Source organism: Polyergus mexicanus, unplaced genomic scaffold, assembly GCF_030449975.1.
Source record: "Polyergus mexicanus isolate NDT 795.1 unplaced genomic scaffold, iyPolMexi1.0 SCAF_7, whole genome shotgun sequence".
Classification (NCBI taxonomy): domain Eukaryota; kingdom Metazoa; phylum Arthropoda; class Insecta; order Hymenoptera; family Formicidae; genus Polyergus; species Polyergus mexicanus.
The window spans coordinates 203179-219199 of record NW_027223327.1 but is presented as its reverse complement, the minus strand read 5'-3'; the positions used below and the strand labels follow the sequence as shown (position 1 = coordinate 219199).

General features: G+C 36.6%; 2 protein-coding genes across 5 annotated transcripts in view; both read right to left on the bottom strand.

The window, feature by feature from the left end:
• Positions 1-7033, bottom strand: part of LOC138934473 (dual specificity calcium/calmodulin-dependent 3',5'-cyclic nucleotide phosphodiesterase 1) — an 81788-nt gene extending 74755 nt beyond the window's left edge. The window contains exon 1 of one of the 3 annotated variants that reach the window (XM_070298243.1): positions 6937-7033. In XM_070298243.1, coding sequence (XP_070154344.1) covers positions 6937-7033 — 97 coding nt within the window. Of the gene's footprint in view, positions 1-3; positions 305-4500; positions 4696-6936 lie in introns of those variants that run through there. The other 2 variants (XM_070298244.1, XM_070298251.1) reach the window with 2 other exon arrangements.
• A 136-nt stretch (positions 7034-7169) lies between these two features.
• On the bottom strand, positions 7170-16009 carry Zip88e (Zinc/iron regulated transporter-related protein 88E). 2 transcript variants are annotated; one of them, XM_070298262.1, is made up of 6 exons: positions 15821-16009; positions 14502-15364; positions 12617-12965; positions 11999-12166; positions 9411-11886; positions 7170-7252 (listed from the first exon to the last, which is right to left on the bottom strand). In XM_070298262.1, the coding sequence occupies exons 2-5, from the start codon at positions 14849-14851 to the stop codon at positions 11677-11679; spliced, it is 1077 nt and encodes a 358-aa protein (XP_070154363.1). In that variant the 5' UTR covers positions 14852-15364; positions 15821-16009; the 3' UTR covers positions 7170-7252; positions 9411-11676. The 2 variants fall into 2 exon arrangements, with proteins under 2 accessions (XP_070154363.1, XP_070154364.1); XM_070298263.1 differs by having other exon boundaries at positions 12617-12962.
• Between the last annotated feature and the right edge of the window lie 12 nt (positions 16010-16021).

Sequence of the window (16021 nt, the reverse complement as noted above, 5' to 3'; positions counted from 1 at the left end):
GACTACCACCGACGGCTGACGGCGACGGCCCCGTGAGTGAGCGAACCGGCGCGCCAGCTGAGCGTTAAACGCGCCGCGACGCCGACGACGACGACGAATCCCGCGAAAATCTGATATGCGTGCGCAACGATAAGAATGCGCGAATTTGCCCGTTCCTCCAAAGATCCGCCGGATTGTGGATCGCGCGTCAAGATTCTCGCGAGAAAAGAGATAGGGGTACGTTTTTTCCAGAGCGCCGGAAGCGAACTGTAGCCCGGTAGCAGCGATGCGTCTCTTTTTTTGCAACTACGTCGAGAGAGGAGAGAGGAATGTAGAAGCTAAATATAAAGAGAACTTAGTGGGCGAGGGTTGATTTAATTCGTTGACGATGCGTACGCACGGATACGAAAGATGGTGTATAATGTAATTTATGTAGCGATATCGCAAGGGAGCGATGATTGGATAAATGGAAGGACACGATAGCTTGCTAATGATAAAAATGCGATGCGTATGTGTTTGAATATACTTATACCATATATCATGAAAAAGATCGTTGAATCAGTTCGTTTTCCTAAAATACTAATTATCTCACGTTATGCGATAAAATAAAGATAGGTAATATGTAATATATGAAACGGAGCATATATATAAGACTATAAAGCTTAATATAATAAAAACGAGAGAAATGAGAATCTGTGTAACAATAACAAATGATATAACGAACCATCGAATAATGAACAGTAACCGAGTTAATCAGGTCAAGAAGGAAAGGTCTTTCAGATAAAAAAAAAAAATTGGGAGAAAATTGCGTTAACTTTGAAAGAAAAGAATGACGTTAAAGCGTAACAAGAGTTCAAAATTTTCTTCTCTCTCTTCTTTCTTATTTCAATGCGCTTCCAATATCTTTGCATCTGTATATAAAGATTTCTCAAAAGCCCTTGCTATCCAGTCGGAATCTAGCAATTCTATTCGCGAAAAATTTACAATTTTCACTCGTTTATAATTCGAAAAATATAAATCTTTGTATCTCAATGGAAAAAAAAAAAAAAAAACCGTCGATTTATCAAACTGAACATAATCTGACTTATTATAAAAATTAAGATTCTGCTTATTCTACCGAGGTATTGTATCATATAGATATAAAATGAATCCATCCATCGTCGCTGTCACGCTTCGTTGAAGACGCTTAGTTTCCGCGATAAAATAACGTTTTCGCGAGTCTGCGTATCAACACGACCCCGGCGCGTTTTAACATAATTTAGTTTCGCGCGTTTATTCATCGTTGTCGGCGCATGAATTTCAGAGCGAATTCACGATTCTCTATCACAACGAGCGAGTCGAAGACTTGGAGCGTTAAAATCAGCAGGATAGGAAGAAATACAGAGAGGGTGACAGCCACAGGGACCCTAGATATTAATACGTATACGGTGTCGGTTCACTTTGTCGAGCAACGACGTGTAAGATCGGCTCTGCCGAAGAGATACGCTCCCCGCGCCGTAACGCTATACTTTGTCCTCGTTGCAAGGTGAAATGCTAACTAAAGGGGATGTTTTAATGGCAAAGATAATAATATGCCTGTTCGCGATAGAGCTATTCCTAGACTGGCAGAGATATTCTACCATGGTGGTGCGCGTCGTTTGGTATCTACGATGCTTGATCCGAAGAAGAAAGCACTCTTTCTCTCGCTCTCTCTCTCTCTCTCTCTTTGTTATCATACAATACAATAATTTTGTCAATAAACCCGTATAATGCTACAAATAAATAAAAAATATACGTATAATATATACATCTATTTGTGAATACATTTAATATAAGAAACATTTTAAATATCAACAATTTTGATTGTCTCAAAAGTATAGTATCGTATATTCTTTCTAAAATTTCGATCCATTAAATCTATAGAGTAATGCAAAAAATAATATAGAATATACGTAAAAATATTTGTAACAAATTTTATTCAGAAATAACCCTTCTCTCTTTCTCTCTCTCTCTCTCTCTCTCTCTCTCTCTCTCTCTCTCTCTCTCTGCATTTTAATGTTGTAACATTTTTTGAAATATATAATATGTATATGTGTGTGTGTTAGTTTTACTTATTTTTTATTAATGTTTAAAAGAAATTATGCTTAACATTTGAAGTTTATGAAAATGGAATTTGTAAAGATTTTCTAAAATCCTTTACAATTAAAATTAGTAATCATTCAATTGAACGCTAATAATCAAATTGACAAATGGCATTCATTGAATATAAAGAAAACGATAGACTCCCGTTTGTTTTACGTAATAAAACAATGTTTCATTCACCTCGGGACGAGTGATATCGATACATCTGGCATAACGTATCGCGTATATATTATATGTGTAAGATCGATATTTGAGCGATATTCTTCGGCTATTTAAATGTAAACGAGCATTCGTTTGCTTTTGTTTCTACAAAATTCACCAAATTATCATACACCCTATAAATATGGCTTTGAAAAAGGCTGAGCTTGACGAGTTTGTAAATATAAAAATTACATGTACAATGTATGCACATGTATAAAAAATGGCGAACCAAGCAGGTTGAAGCTATCTATTAAACGCGACACATACATACACACATAACATAACATTGTGTATATATATGGCGTTACTTTTTTTGTACATATATATCAACTTTTTTAGTGATCAAAGCTATCAAAGTATTCATATATCGCAAGACACGACTTTTTAATGGCCTCTTTAGACTTTAGACGATCTATAATTCGCAACAAAATTCAAGACAAAATTCTATTTATAATTTTATGCGTCACATATTTTTTAATATATACGTGTGTAACTTGATATATATTTTTATTTATATATATTTTACGTGTTTAAATATTTTCTGCATTACACGACATATAAAATTTATAAATAAAAAGATGTCTTGAATTTTATCACAAATTATAGATCGTCTAAAGAAATCTTGAGAGAGAGAGAGAGAGAGAGAGAATAAAATTGCAACAAAAATTATAAATAAATCAAATAAGAAATAAATGCGAAAATGCAAAAAAATTTGCGCTGAATTTCGGATATTTTGATGTCAACAATTTTACGTCCAAGAGATAATATTGTACATCTATACATATCGATGACGTCAGAAATTGCTCTGGCACACGTATTGCGTTGCATACCCTAATTATTCGATCTACGATGCATTTTCAGTTCATTGAGTCTCAAAGAACTTTTCGTCGTAACTTAATCGGCTCTCTCTCCCTTCTCTCTCTCTCTCTCTCTCTCTCTCTCTCTCTCTCTCTCTCTCTCTCTCTCTCTCTCTCTCTCTCTCTGTCGAGGATCAAAGCAGAGAAGATCGAGCATGGCGAATTGTTCAATTTTCACAAAAAGATGGCGAAAACATTTTAAAATTAAAATCGTAGTTTGTACGATCATGAAAAGATAACAAGCCAATTTGGAATTACGCGAAAATTTATCTAGGACAATAATGTGACATCTTGCAGCACAATGCATGAAAAGAACGTGAATACAAGTGAATAATTTCTTTGTCAAGCATTTCTTCGACATGATTTTCCCGACTAGCTACTCTATTTTTGACGCCGTGCGATTAATATCCCGCGAGATCAAACAAAGTACGTTTAATTAGTTTTCTATGACGATAGATATACGACGCTTTTCAAAACGCAGAGAATTTACGGAACTATAGGGATGAAGCAGCAGGCACTTAGTGTCGGAATAATAAACTCGTACATCACAACGAAGAGGATTACCATTTTTCAGCTAACTAATTTATGACAAGAGTACGATACGCGAAACGACGTATAAACCATACATATATAACTGTTAGGAGAAAAAAAGGATAAGCCGAGGAGATATATCGCGTATTTTATCCTAATGAATGGTATCCCTCACGGGAAAGCGGTCGTCCAACAAACGGAACAAGCATGATTCTTGCCGAAAGAAAAATATCCTCGTCCTCAATTGATCCAAACATGAGAAACTTTTTTATGCACTAAATTTCACGAGACGTCATAAAGGGAGAGGAAATTTACACGAATGGCGATATTACCTGATGATTTTGTCCCAAGCACGATTTAAATAATATCTTCTAGTTCAGTATTTTACGTACAATGTATTAAATTTTTTATTGTGACTTAAAGAAAAAATTACTTGTATAAAAACATTTACACATAAATATATTATAATCTACTAATTATTATTTGAATTAATCACGCTATGTAAATATTGATATTACTACAAGTATGTGACAAATTTTCGATCAGCTATTTATTCCTCAATGCCGGTCAATTACAAATTAATGGAATTCTGACTAATTTGATGTGTCACATCAAATGATGACAATTTGATATCGAACGAGAAGAGTACCGTTCACCGCAACTGACGAAAAGCGACAAATAACACAAGATCGCGCGCCATTTACTATAAAAAAAAAAGAGAGAGAGAGAGAGAGAGAGAGAGAGAGAACGATCGAACGCCATAAGAATCATTCATTATTCTGTCTCCCTTATATTGAAAATTCCTACGAACCGATTAACAAATACCATTCGGTGCCTGGTTCTCTTTCGTCATCCGTCGTCTTCTCATCTCTGCGATCACTCTCGCGCGATATTCCTTTCTTTGTCATTTCAGATTCTCCGCCTCATTGGGCGTTTTGTACCGTGATATTAAAGTCTGAGCGAGAATCTCGAAGGTTCCGATCGAAGAACGCTCCCATTGGTATTCCTAATAGCGAGAAAGGATGTCGGGTTAACATCGTTTAAAGGCATAGGCTGTCGCCCATTAATGCGCTCGGTAGCTCTCCGACAAATCTCATCAACGATTCTATTTTCGATCCCATAAACGACGGCATCGAACAGAATCGCTCTATAACGAGTCAGCCTGAGTCGTTGCTCGGCATGAAACAAGTTTCGCGTCAACGGGCAAATAACGGAAACACAGCGGGCATAATTTCCGGAATCGAATCGCGTCGAAAAACGTAAAAGTTCGTTCCACATGCCTGAATATTCGTACGTAAATATAGGATTTGGCTATTATGAAAGATATCGCGCAAATTGACAAGAATTATAAGCATGAATATTTCGCGCGTAAAATATAATATTATATAATAATATAAACGAGCGGCGAATTGCTAACCAAAAATTTATACATTAAGAATCCGCAGTAATCCGAGAATTAAAGAAAAAGGGAGATCGCGCAATTGTCATTGTTAAAAATTAAACGTAACATTAATCCCGATTTCAACTGATTTTTATAATATATTCATAATGAGTGATTTTTATGTTCAAAAGTCGATTAATTCTTTTCAAATCCAGCAAATTTAATATCAATTTAACAACAACAAAAGATCTCGCTGTCGCAAGGACGTAATTTCTAAATACGCATCTCGAATGCTGTATAAAATAATTTCAATAATATTCATCCGCAATATATAAAAGAAAAATAGCATTCATTAATTTGCCAAGCGTGTATTTCTTCAATTTTTTAATAAATTTATTCTTCGATTATACATATATTCATCAACTGAAAATTCTGAATATATCCCCCAATGGATCTTATTTAGGAAGCACAAGTTCGGTTTCGTATATTCAAGATACTCACGTACTTCAAATACGATACGACAGTACGCGGCTCTTTGTCGACGAGTAAATTTCCTATGATCCGGGACCGTAGCAACTTATCCATGGACAAACTATGTTTCTGTTAGCGATGTTTTAACGTTAATCGAATCGCGCGCTAATCTCGCCGGGGAGTAAACCCGATGAGCGGAGTCGAGACGAAGGTAATCAGTAAACCGGTCGGTAGAAGTTAGTTACAGGGTAAACATTGCTGCAACGCTTAATTGCCGTCATAACTCGAGACAGCTTAAGCCTCGTTACGGGGATGTGATCGTTAATCGGAGACGATAATCACTAATGCGTGAAAATCAATCTAACTCTCGATCAACAAACAATTGTTTTAAAACCGGAAACACGGCTTATATCCTTTCGTATGTATGTATATTCTGAAAAAATATGTCTTTTAAAAAGATGCTCTTTGCACGTTTGCATTTCTCATTCTTCTCTCTACGTTTTCTGTATTAAAAAAATACCATATGATTTGTGATACAATAGATCTCTAATAAATATAATAATATAATTTTATAAAATATAAGAGAATCGAGAGAATTGATAAAGTTGAGATATATATAAATAATGTAATTATTATTTTATTTCATTATAGTAAATGATAATTTGCGCGAAAGTAATAACTTTATATTTGATCATTACGCAGAGAACAAGATATATGTATATGTGCCGGTGTGTGTATGTTTTTTTTTTTTCTTTCCATATTAATAAGTGTGACAGCAATATAAATCAATATTTGAAATTTTATATTTTCACACGATGCAATAAAATGATTAAAAAAGTATTGTTAATATTAAAAGATTCCATTTAGCATAAAAGTAAGCGAAAGAATAATGAAATAAAACATTGTATGACAAAATATTAGCTTATGGAACAGAATCAGTCCGCTACGAACACATTATAAGATAAGGATTTCGTGCGAGAAAAAAGTGCTCGCAGCAGTTTCCGTCATAAATATCCTTCAACTCTGAAATTAAGCTTATTAACGTAATGTATCTTAATCAGTTTTAGTTACGCCGTCCAAAAATATAATGTAGTTCGCATACGTGTACTTTATCTCATAAAAGATTCTCGCTGAGAAGAATATATAGCGTCTCCTTTTTTTATATATTTGAAAAAAAAAAAAGAAAATCTGAAAGATATCCGTAAATATTTTATATTTCTAGAAGCGAATAAACGCGCGTCGATCCCGATACAAAATTTCAGGCGTTACGTTATTGGAGATCGTTGCGGATGAAATGAGAAAAAAAGGTAAATGGAAAGAAGCGTCACGGTATCGGGTCAAGCATCATCATAAATAAATAAACTGCATGCATAATAGATAAAGATATTCACTCACCAGCCGTCACACCTGTGCTACCGCCCGGCCAGATCCGCCAGCTGTTCCATCGACGCCAACTCCTCGGCGATTTCTGACATCGATTCAGCTCCTCCATTCAGATAATTCACACGCGACACGAATACCAGAAGAGAAGACAACGCGACTAATTACGACCGCGCAACAATCTTTAAGGCGTGTTAAGCGTCTTTTAAATTCTATTTATTATCGCCTATTGTCTATATTGTTTGTTGTTATCAGATTTTACAGCGTAATGCTATAAACGTTTGACGCGTTGCTCGACATGCTATCTCGCGTTTACGCGCATCTTTTCTTTCTAATATAAAGATTAATATATATGGAGAATGGAATACGAACCGGGATACCGTAATATGGCGGGAAATGGTAGCGAGAAATGGATAAACGACGATATCACGGGATAAAAACGCTGTCTGTATATATATATATATATATATATATATATATATATATATATATATATATATATATATATTCAATCGTTTGGAATAAATAAAATTATCGTATATAATTTGCTGTGCAATATGCTGCAATAATTATCCGGTCAATTGTTCAACAATTTTCTATTTAATATACCGCGTGTGAAATGAAAATAAAACATATATCAATGAGCTTTTATTCGTGAATATTTTCTACGATTTTATAACATTCGCATATATGGAAATTAATTTGTAAAATATAAAATATAAATATCGCAGGCATAATTTCGTTTAATAAATTTTTTATATCCTTCTTTTGAAACGTAATCATTTCGGTAAAAAAATTCCTACGCAATTTTATAATATCCGCATACTCATATTCGCTCGGAAAACATCCATTTTCTGAGAAAATGGTTTTAAAAAATCAAGATGCAACGGATATTTGCAGTTTCGGTAAAATCACATTAAATTCATGTATTCATATACATATGTTCGAAACGGACACGATTAGAAGATTAAACGAAGCGCGTTTATTTACGCTCGCGTGAGTAATAGCGATATCCCTGCTTTGCAGCACGATCAGTGACACGATGCACTCGGGGTATAAGTAAATAACGGGAAATATATGTCAGGAACGTTTCGACGGATAATGATTTTAGCGCACACAGTTTGTGATTACGAAAACACGATTAAATCGCCGATCGCGCGTATCAATTATTATAAACCTAACGATCAATGTTCATCCGACACCGTAATCACTGACGATGATAATTATCGACGCACATCGCTTTTTCGACGATCGAGAAAACAACGACGAGGAATGAGAAGAGTTTGCCGATTTCGACGCGGAAAGCGCGCGAAACTGAAAGATGACTTCCCGCGCATTCGCGTACATATTGTACGATACTTGACGATTTCGATTCAGGTAATCGGATATTATCGATGTGGCGAATAAGTTTTCTACAATTATCTTTCATTATATCGATATCAATAATTATATTATATTAGATTATTATCCCGCGATATAATTATTCAAATGTTTTACAAGGATGGTGGTTAAACGATTGGTGCGGTGAACAAGAACTAGATAACTCGAAATACACCGTAACCTTTTCAAAACATGTCGATATAATCGAAACGCAAACGATTTGGAAAATGAAGAAAATACTTATTGCGACAGTACCTCAATTATCCGCCACTTTATTGGACACTTTCGCGACTAATTCGATATGCACGAATCACTTTTGATGAATAAAAATTGCAGAAAAGAAGGCAGAGCAATATCGCTGCGCGACTACGAAGCGACGCGACACATGGAGAAAGAGAGAGAGAGAGAGAGAGAGAGAGAGAGAGAGAGAGAGAGAGAGAGAGAGAGAGAGAGAGAGAGCTGAAGATGGCGCGGTTTCGCGATTTCGCATCTCACGTCACGCGAACGACATGCGCGATGCGCGATGCGCGATGCGCTTGGCGACTCTGATTCGGGTGAATCGAAAATATCGATGTGGCAAACGGCTTTTATACGAATATTTTTCATTATATCGATAACAATAATTATATTATATTCGATTATTATCTCGCGACGTAATTATTCAAATGCTCTATAATCGTGATTAAACGATTGGTGCGGTAAACAACTGGATGCCTCGAAATACACCGTAATCTTCTCAAAATATATCAACGCGAGTAATCGAAACGCAAACGGCTTGAAGAATGAAGAAGATATTTATTGCGACAATACCTCATTTATCCGCCGCTTTACCGAACACTTTTGCCATTGATTCGGCATGCACGAATCACTTTTGACCTTTGAATAAAGATTGCAGAAAAGGCGGAGCGATACATCACTGCGCGAAGTGACGGCGGAAAGAAAAAGATGAAGATGGCGCGGTTGCGCGCGGCGAGACCGGTCATGCGCGTTGCGCTTCGATATTCGAGATCGCTCGATTTTCGATATTCGAGATCGCTCGAATATCGAAAATCGAATCGTATATGTGAACCGCAAACATCATATATATATATATACGACTACACACTTACACAATTATATACATATATCAGATTATTAAAACCACATTATATTATTATATCCCGATGCAATTATATCACACAATAATAATAACGATTATTATTATGTTAAATTAGTATCTCGCGATGAGATTAATTTCATTGCTTCGTGATCCACGATTAGACAAGCGCGATAAAAGTTGGAAGAAACAATATATAGGTAACTCGTGTGATACACTGTAGCTTTTTCAAACCGCATCAATATAATGAAAATGGAGGAAATAGGAAACTGCAACGATACGGTTATCCGTCACTTAAACTTATCGACATTTCCGCGACGCGACTGATTTGGCACGCACGGATTACTTGTAACGACAAAATGCGACATCGTCGCGCGACGATCAAGTGGCGCGAAGTGCGAGACTGCGAGGTGCGAGGTGCGAGACGCGAGGCGCGATGCGCGACATGTCGAGATCGAGAGAGAGAGAAAAAGACAAAGATGGCGGTCTTACGCGACAACATGCGCGCTGAACTTCATGGCGCGGTATAATATAAATTATAAATAAAACGTCCGCCGCACTCTCGGGCCTCATAAATATCGAAAGAACTAAGTATATCGCTACGTAAGATGTAAGATGGCCTTGACGAAGACTGATGACGAGCACTGCCGTCCTCCAACGCGATCCCATACGTGAATGTCGGCGCGGCGCGTATATAAAGCGTACGATTCGGTGATAAACTACTTTACTACTTCGCTATTCGTGAGAATCGCTTTGACATTTAAGAAAAAGAGATTAATCGTGGATTTGCTGAGAAGCACGCTTTCGAAATCCGCCTTTCTTTCCTATTCCGCCACGGGCGACCGAGTTCTTTTCTTTCCAACGGCAGCCAAGTCCATTTGTCGAAATTACGTCTGTTCGACCAGGCGTGAGAAAGAAAAGTAGACTATCGACGACGGGTTTCATGAAATTTCATCCAAGTTTCTTATTCCATGCGAATCCTAAAGAGCGAGGGAGAAAGAGAGAGAGAGAGAGAGAGGGAAGAGGCTCGTGTCGCATTAGCTAACGCTCCGTCGACTTTAAATTTTCTAATAAAGGAACGAGACCTCTCTCTTTTATCGCGCCTCCCCGTACATTACACCAAAGAACGCTGAAACGCGATACGGGCGTGCGTAGTAGACGTCAATAGCGATCTTGATCTAATCTTCGTGCGCTATCGATCATCGGGAGCATCCACCTTCCTTTCATATAGCCGTAAAATGTGCACCGCTAAGAATTATTAAATAATAATTACGTTTTGTTCGCCGTTTAAATTTGCGTCTTAATAGACGATGCAATTTCTTGTCGAAAGCAGGATAGCACGCGGATTTACATATATCTCGCTCGCGTGATATATATTATTCTCACACTCACTTAAGATTTCGATTATACGTGCCCTTTTAAAGCTGCTCGTTCTCGCGTAATTCGCTAATGGAGCAAATCCGTTCTTGGAATTGCCGCTGGTTTATGCAGCAAAGGATCTCGAAGAAGAATGAACGTATGATGATGAAACTTATAAGGTTTTTCTTTCCATCGGCAAATCCGACGAGAAACTCGAGCAATTTCTGTCTTAAACAGTTCCGTGTAATTAACGTTCTCTTTTGCGGCGAGATTAATCTCTCTTGCGCGAAAAACCATATAGTCGGAGAATACGTCTTCGCAATGATAATTTTCGCAAAGATGTTCCGTAAATATAAGCCAATCCCGCAAACGCGCGACAAACTGTTAAAAGAAAAATAGGCGAGAAGAAAAAGGAGCTTTTTCAACGCCGTTTTCAGAGTATCGTTTCAAGAGAATAAAAGTTAAAAATAGTCGCGGCTTCTTAAACTGTCAAAGAATCTACGGTACAACATTGAAAAGCACAATATTCGTCACCACCCCGTACAAACATAAATTTCTAATCAACGATAAAGCAATGAGAGACATTAATTTTATAGAATAAAATAAAAGAGATTTTCTACGATACACAGAATTTGTATGTGTCTATGCATGCATATATATATATAATAGATTATTTTTACGGGATTTTCTATATTACATATATATATATATATGATATATAGAAATACAAAAATTAATAATCTATTCCATCACCTCCGTCTCTTTCTCTCTCATATATCGCTTTTTTATCTAATTATTAACTATTAGGTAAACTTAAAAGTATTACAAATCAATATGCAAACTGCATCTCTCTCGCAGTTTTTAAATTTTATACAATGCTCTTTTTACCAAATTAATTTAAAATTTGGTATAATCAGAACTCACTCACCCACATAGTTGTTAAGAAGAAAGATAACGACAAATCCGACAAATACCGAAAAGAATTGTAAAATACCCGCAAATCTGCGCGAACTTTTATGCCATTTCGCTCTTTCCCTCGGAAGAACCTCACTCACGGTAACATATAACAAAGTTCCGCCTGCCAGACCTTGCAAAATCGGCAGTACCACCTTTGACCAATCTGTATCTGCCTGCATGCACATTCGAAACGAACGATAAAATTAGATATTATCCAAAAGTCTGTCTTTAAAGAGGTTAATCCAAATAAGAATTTGACGAGAAAAATAAAAAATCTTTTCTTACCTGAAATGTCAGCATGCCGATACCGATTCCAATCACAGATCCGATGGCGAATACGAAAATTGCAAACACTAATTTAGGCACAGATTTTCTGACTCCCGCCAATTCCAATCCCAAACAAAAGCCGACGACATACTTGTGTGACGCTACGGCTCCGGTCAACAACAATACCTAAAAAAAATGTTGACGTATATCACTACATACAAAAATCAAGTTCAGACATATCTATCAAAGAATCTGATAATCAAATTGAGAGTATTGTACGAGTTAGGGAATATTCTGCATTTCATTATACAATATTGTTATATATATTTGTTTCAATTTATTTTGTTACAAATATATAATGTATAGAAAAAATATATCATATTCTTTTCCAATTTTTTTCCAGTAATTAAATTTTAAGCTTAAATAATTATTCAAATTTAATCGGAGAGAGAGAGAGAGAGAAAGTTTAAGATTGAAATATTTCTCGTATTATCGCAATTATGCGCTTGAACTATTATTCACCATGCTATTATATTCACAGTGTGGATTCTCTAATTTATCTTTTTCTAGAGAGAGAGAGAGAGAGAGAGAGAGAGAGAGAGAGAGTTTGTTATTTTTAAATTGTATGCAGCATACTTCGGCGATTTGCGTTTGCAACCCTATCGCAAGTCCTTCAAGAACGGCGTGTACAGTGAGGGCGAGGGCAAGACCGGCAAGACCGGTATTAGCATCGGTGCATTGCTCTCCGTGATTCCCATGACACAAAAATGTAGTCTCCTCGCTTGACAAAGGTCCGTCATGGGCATTGCATCGCGTCGCACCATAGCCGCTAAACGTCCACGTATTATTGGTGCTGTTGTTACCAAAAGAACTTTGTCGATAATTAAACGGTAATCTCACATCTCCCTCGGATACGTAAACTTTGCTGTCTTGTGTGGCGGCATTGTAACCGACACCGTGGCAATGGTTTCGACAATCCAAACTACTGAAATTAAAGAGACAAAATTCGATCAAAGAGAAGCAAAACCAGAGTTATGCAAAGATATGCGCATTGAAAGCGGAAAAATTTCAATTTACCGTTCAAACCTACATTTAATCACGTCTTTCATCATCACAAATCATTCTAACTTTTACTCGGAAATATTATAGCATTTTACATGTATATGGTATATATATACACACATTTTTTTTTTAATTAAAAGGATTATGAGGAGAAAATTGTATATTGCATATACATATAATTCCCGAGGATATATAAATTAAAAATATATAAGTGAATTTAAATAAATAATTCAAACACGGATATAAAATATTATATTATTAAAACATTCGACCTCGATTCTCATTGCGGATAGCAAAAATACTCGAGTGTCGAGGGCAATCTTGTATACAAACTAGCATCGTGGAAAGCTGATATCTAGTATCGACATCCAACAATGGCTCGAGCTCGATCATTTTCTATATCCGTGTGGACATTGTTACTAGATAAGCTCATTTTTCACCTTAAAGGAAGTTTTTGAAGAATAAAGGATCGGTTGTTTGATAGCGCGATTGAATATGATTATTTTGCGCGAGAGATCGCTATCGTTTGTACTATTTTTATACTAGAATTTATTTCTAAAAGTTCCGCCCGGTTGAACAAGGAAAAGTAACAAAAAATAACGTATCGTTGGCCATTATCTCTTTTATATCAAGCTCGATCCGTTCATTTATCTTTGTGTAAATCTCCCCTAGTGTGATGAAAAGGCAAGTTGGAAAAAAAACTTTTTCGCACAAATTTTTCAAAACGATCGCGTAATCTTTTCCAGAAAAAAAAAGTCGTTATTTGAAATGTGATAAAATCATTTGCGAGATTTGATTAAAAACAATAAAGAAAAGATAGAATAGAAGAGAGAGTTTAGATCGCACATACATTACAATCATATACATATGTTATTTTTTCCCAGAGAGAGAGAGAGAGAGAGAGAGAGAGAGAGAGAGAGAGAGAGAGAGAGAGAGAGAGAGAGAGAGAGAGAGTCTTGCATTAAAACATGCTTATACATATATGTATATCAAGCTATTTTGATTATTATCATACAAAAATATTCTTTATAAAAAACTCTGAAGCAGCAAAGTGGAATTTTTATATGATAATCTTTGAAAACTTTGATTTTTCACTGTGAACGAGCATTGTCTCGTCGGTTATGATAAAGAATGATCTGATACTATCGCAGCGTTATATTACGTGGCATCAACGTGGCGTAAAAATATTCAGAGAAACAAAAAAAAAGCTAGATATTATAAGTATTATTATTTTTCACTATTAATTAAATTATATTATATTATATTTCGTATCAAAAATAGATTCAGAGTGAAGAAGTAAGACAAATTGTAAAACAGCTTTAAAGCGCATTACAATTTTCCCATCAACCGTCAATATCATGTTTTGCACATCAATATAAACGCGTTCCTTCGATGCAAAAATATGAAAGGAATATCTCGTAGATCCGTACGACGAAGCTCTTTCAGCGCACGTACCTACCCTCGCTCGTTCGTATTCCTGTGCCTGGAATGATCCATCTCGGCCACGTGATCGCCGCTTCGACAAAAATAATGAACGCATTCCTCAACCAGGTAGAGAGCGAGGAAGCCGCAGGAAAACACGAGTTCGGCGTAATCCGGCAGACCCTCGCGCACTTCCGGCAATACGTGCAGAGTCGAGGTGGCCAACAAGACACCGGCGCCAAAGCACAAGGCACAGGAGAGCAGCAATTTGCGCTGTAGACGCTGTGCGCTCGAGATGAAGCAGGCGGGCGCGATGCCGACGAAGAAGCTACCGGCGCCGATCAGCACCATCGATGCCAGCTTCGCTTGTACCGCGTTACCGAACATTGTCGTCGAGTAATCGTATTATTCTTTTTCGCTGCGTCGCGATCTCGAAGATCTCGACGCTATCGAAATTCACTCCGAGATTGGGATCCCGTTCGTGAGAGTAACGCGACTATTTAACGTACAGGATTCTTTCTCGCGTACCATCGAATGTCGGATGATTTCACCGATCTCGGTCTTTCTTCTTCTTTTTTAAAGAAAAATACTTTGCGAGAATTCAACGACGCTGTGCGTCACAGCGTCACAAAGACACAGATAGACACGCGACGTGCGACGACGTCTCAAGGCGCGACCCTAATCTGACGATGATAACACCGATAGAGCTCTAGACATTTGATACTGTCAGCCGCTGTCCGTCTACTGGTGAACATTGGAGCAGGTTGACTAAATGATTTTTATCGTTAGTCTTTTTCTTGACGCATGACGCTCGTGTTGTTGACTTGATTTTGAATTTATTAATTTATCTCCAGACGACGCAGAGCACAGCAACGCACAGCCTGTTATCTTTGAGGCAATCTGTAGACGTAAATTTCAGACGTTCAACGACCTTGTATATATAAAGTCTCGATAATGCGCTGACATGAATCTCTGTATCTCGTATCGAATTGTTGATCAAATCAAATATCCGCTCTTCGTGCAAGCATAATAACGATAGATTGATGCGAAAATTAAAAACAGGAATCGATAACAAAACGATCGAGTATTAGCGATAATTCTCGCGCGTGTGAGAAAGATAAGCGATATCGTTGAAAAAATTTCACCGGAAAGCTGACTTAACTTGAGATGCAATTTTAAAATGAACTCGATTGCGATAAACAGCAATTATATATATATATATATATATATATATACAACGATTATATGCATCTCATTTGAAAGTGTAAAGTTTTTGATATTAATATTTTAATACGAACAAACTATCTCTCATATTCACTGACCCAATTATATTTGAAACGAATCTTTATCTCTCACCTGCTTGCATGCCACTTTAATTGTATATATATTAAACGTCTTTTTTAAACTTCTCAACATAGGTCATAAGGATCACACATCTGATCTTTTCAGCTACTTCCTGTACATATTTAAATTTTTTTTTTTTTTTCGACTCCTTTCCTTTTCCCTCCTGTTTCCTCCAACGTATGTAACGGACATGCTCGTTTCAGGTCGAAAAAG

What these genes read in the sequence shown, in the direction of transcription:
- Zip88e (XM_070298262.1), bottom strand. Translation starts at nt 14,851, where the DNA reads ATGTTCGGTAACGCGGTACAAGCGAAGCTGGCATCGATGGTGCTGATC. An exon ending in AGGAATACGAACGAGCGAGG is followed by an intron (nt 12,966 to 14,501) that starts GTAGGTACGTGC and finishes CTTTAATTTCAG; the next exon opens with TAGTTTGGATTGTCGAAACC. An exon ending in TGCAAACGCAAATCGCCGAA is followed by an intron (nt 12,167 to 12,616) that starts GTATGCTGCATA and finishes CATTTTTTTTAG; the next exon opens with GTATTGTTGTTGACCGGAGC.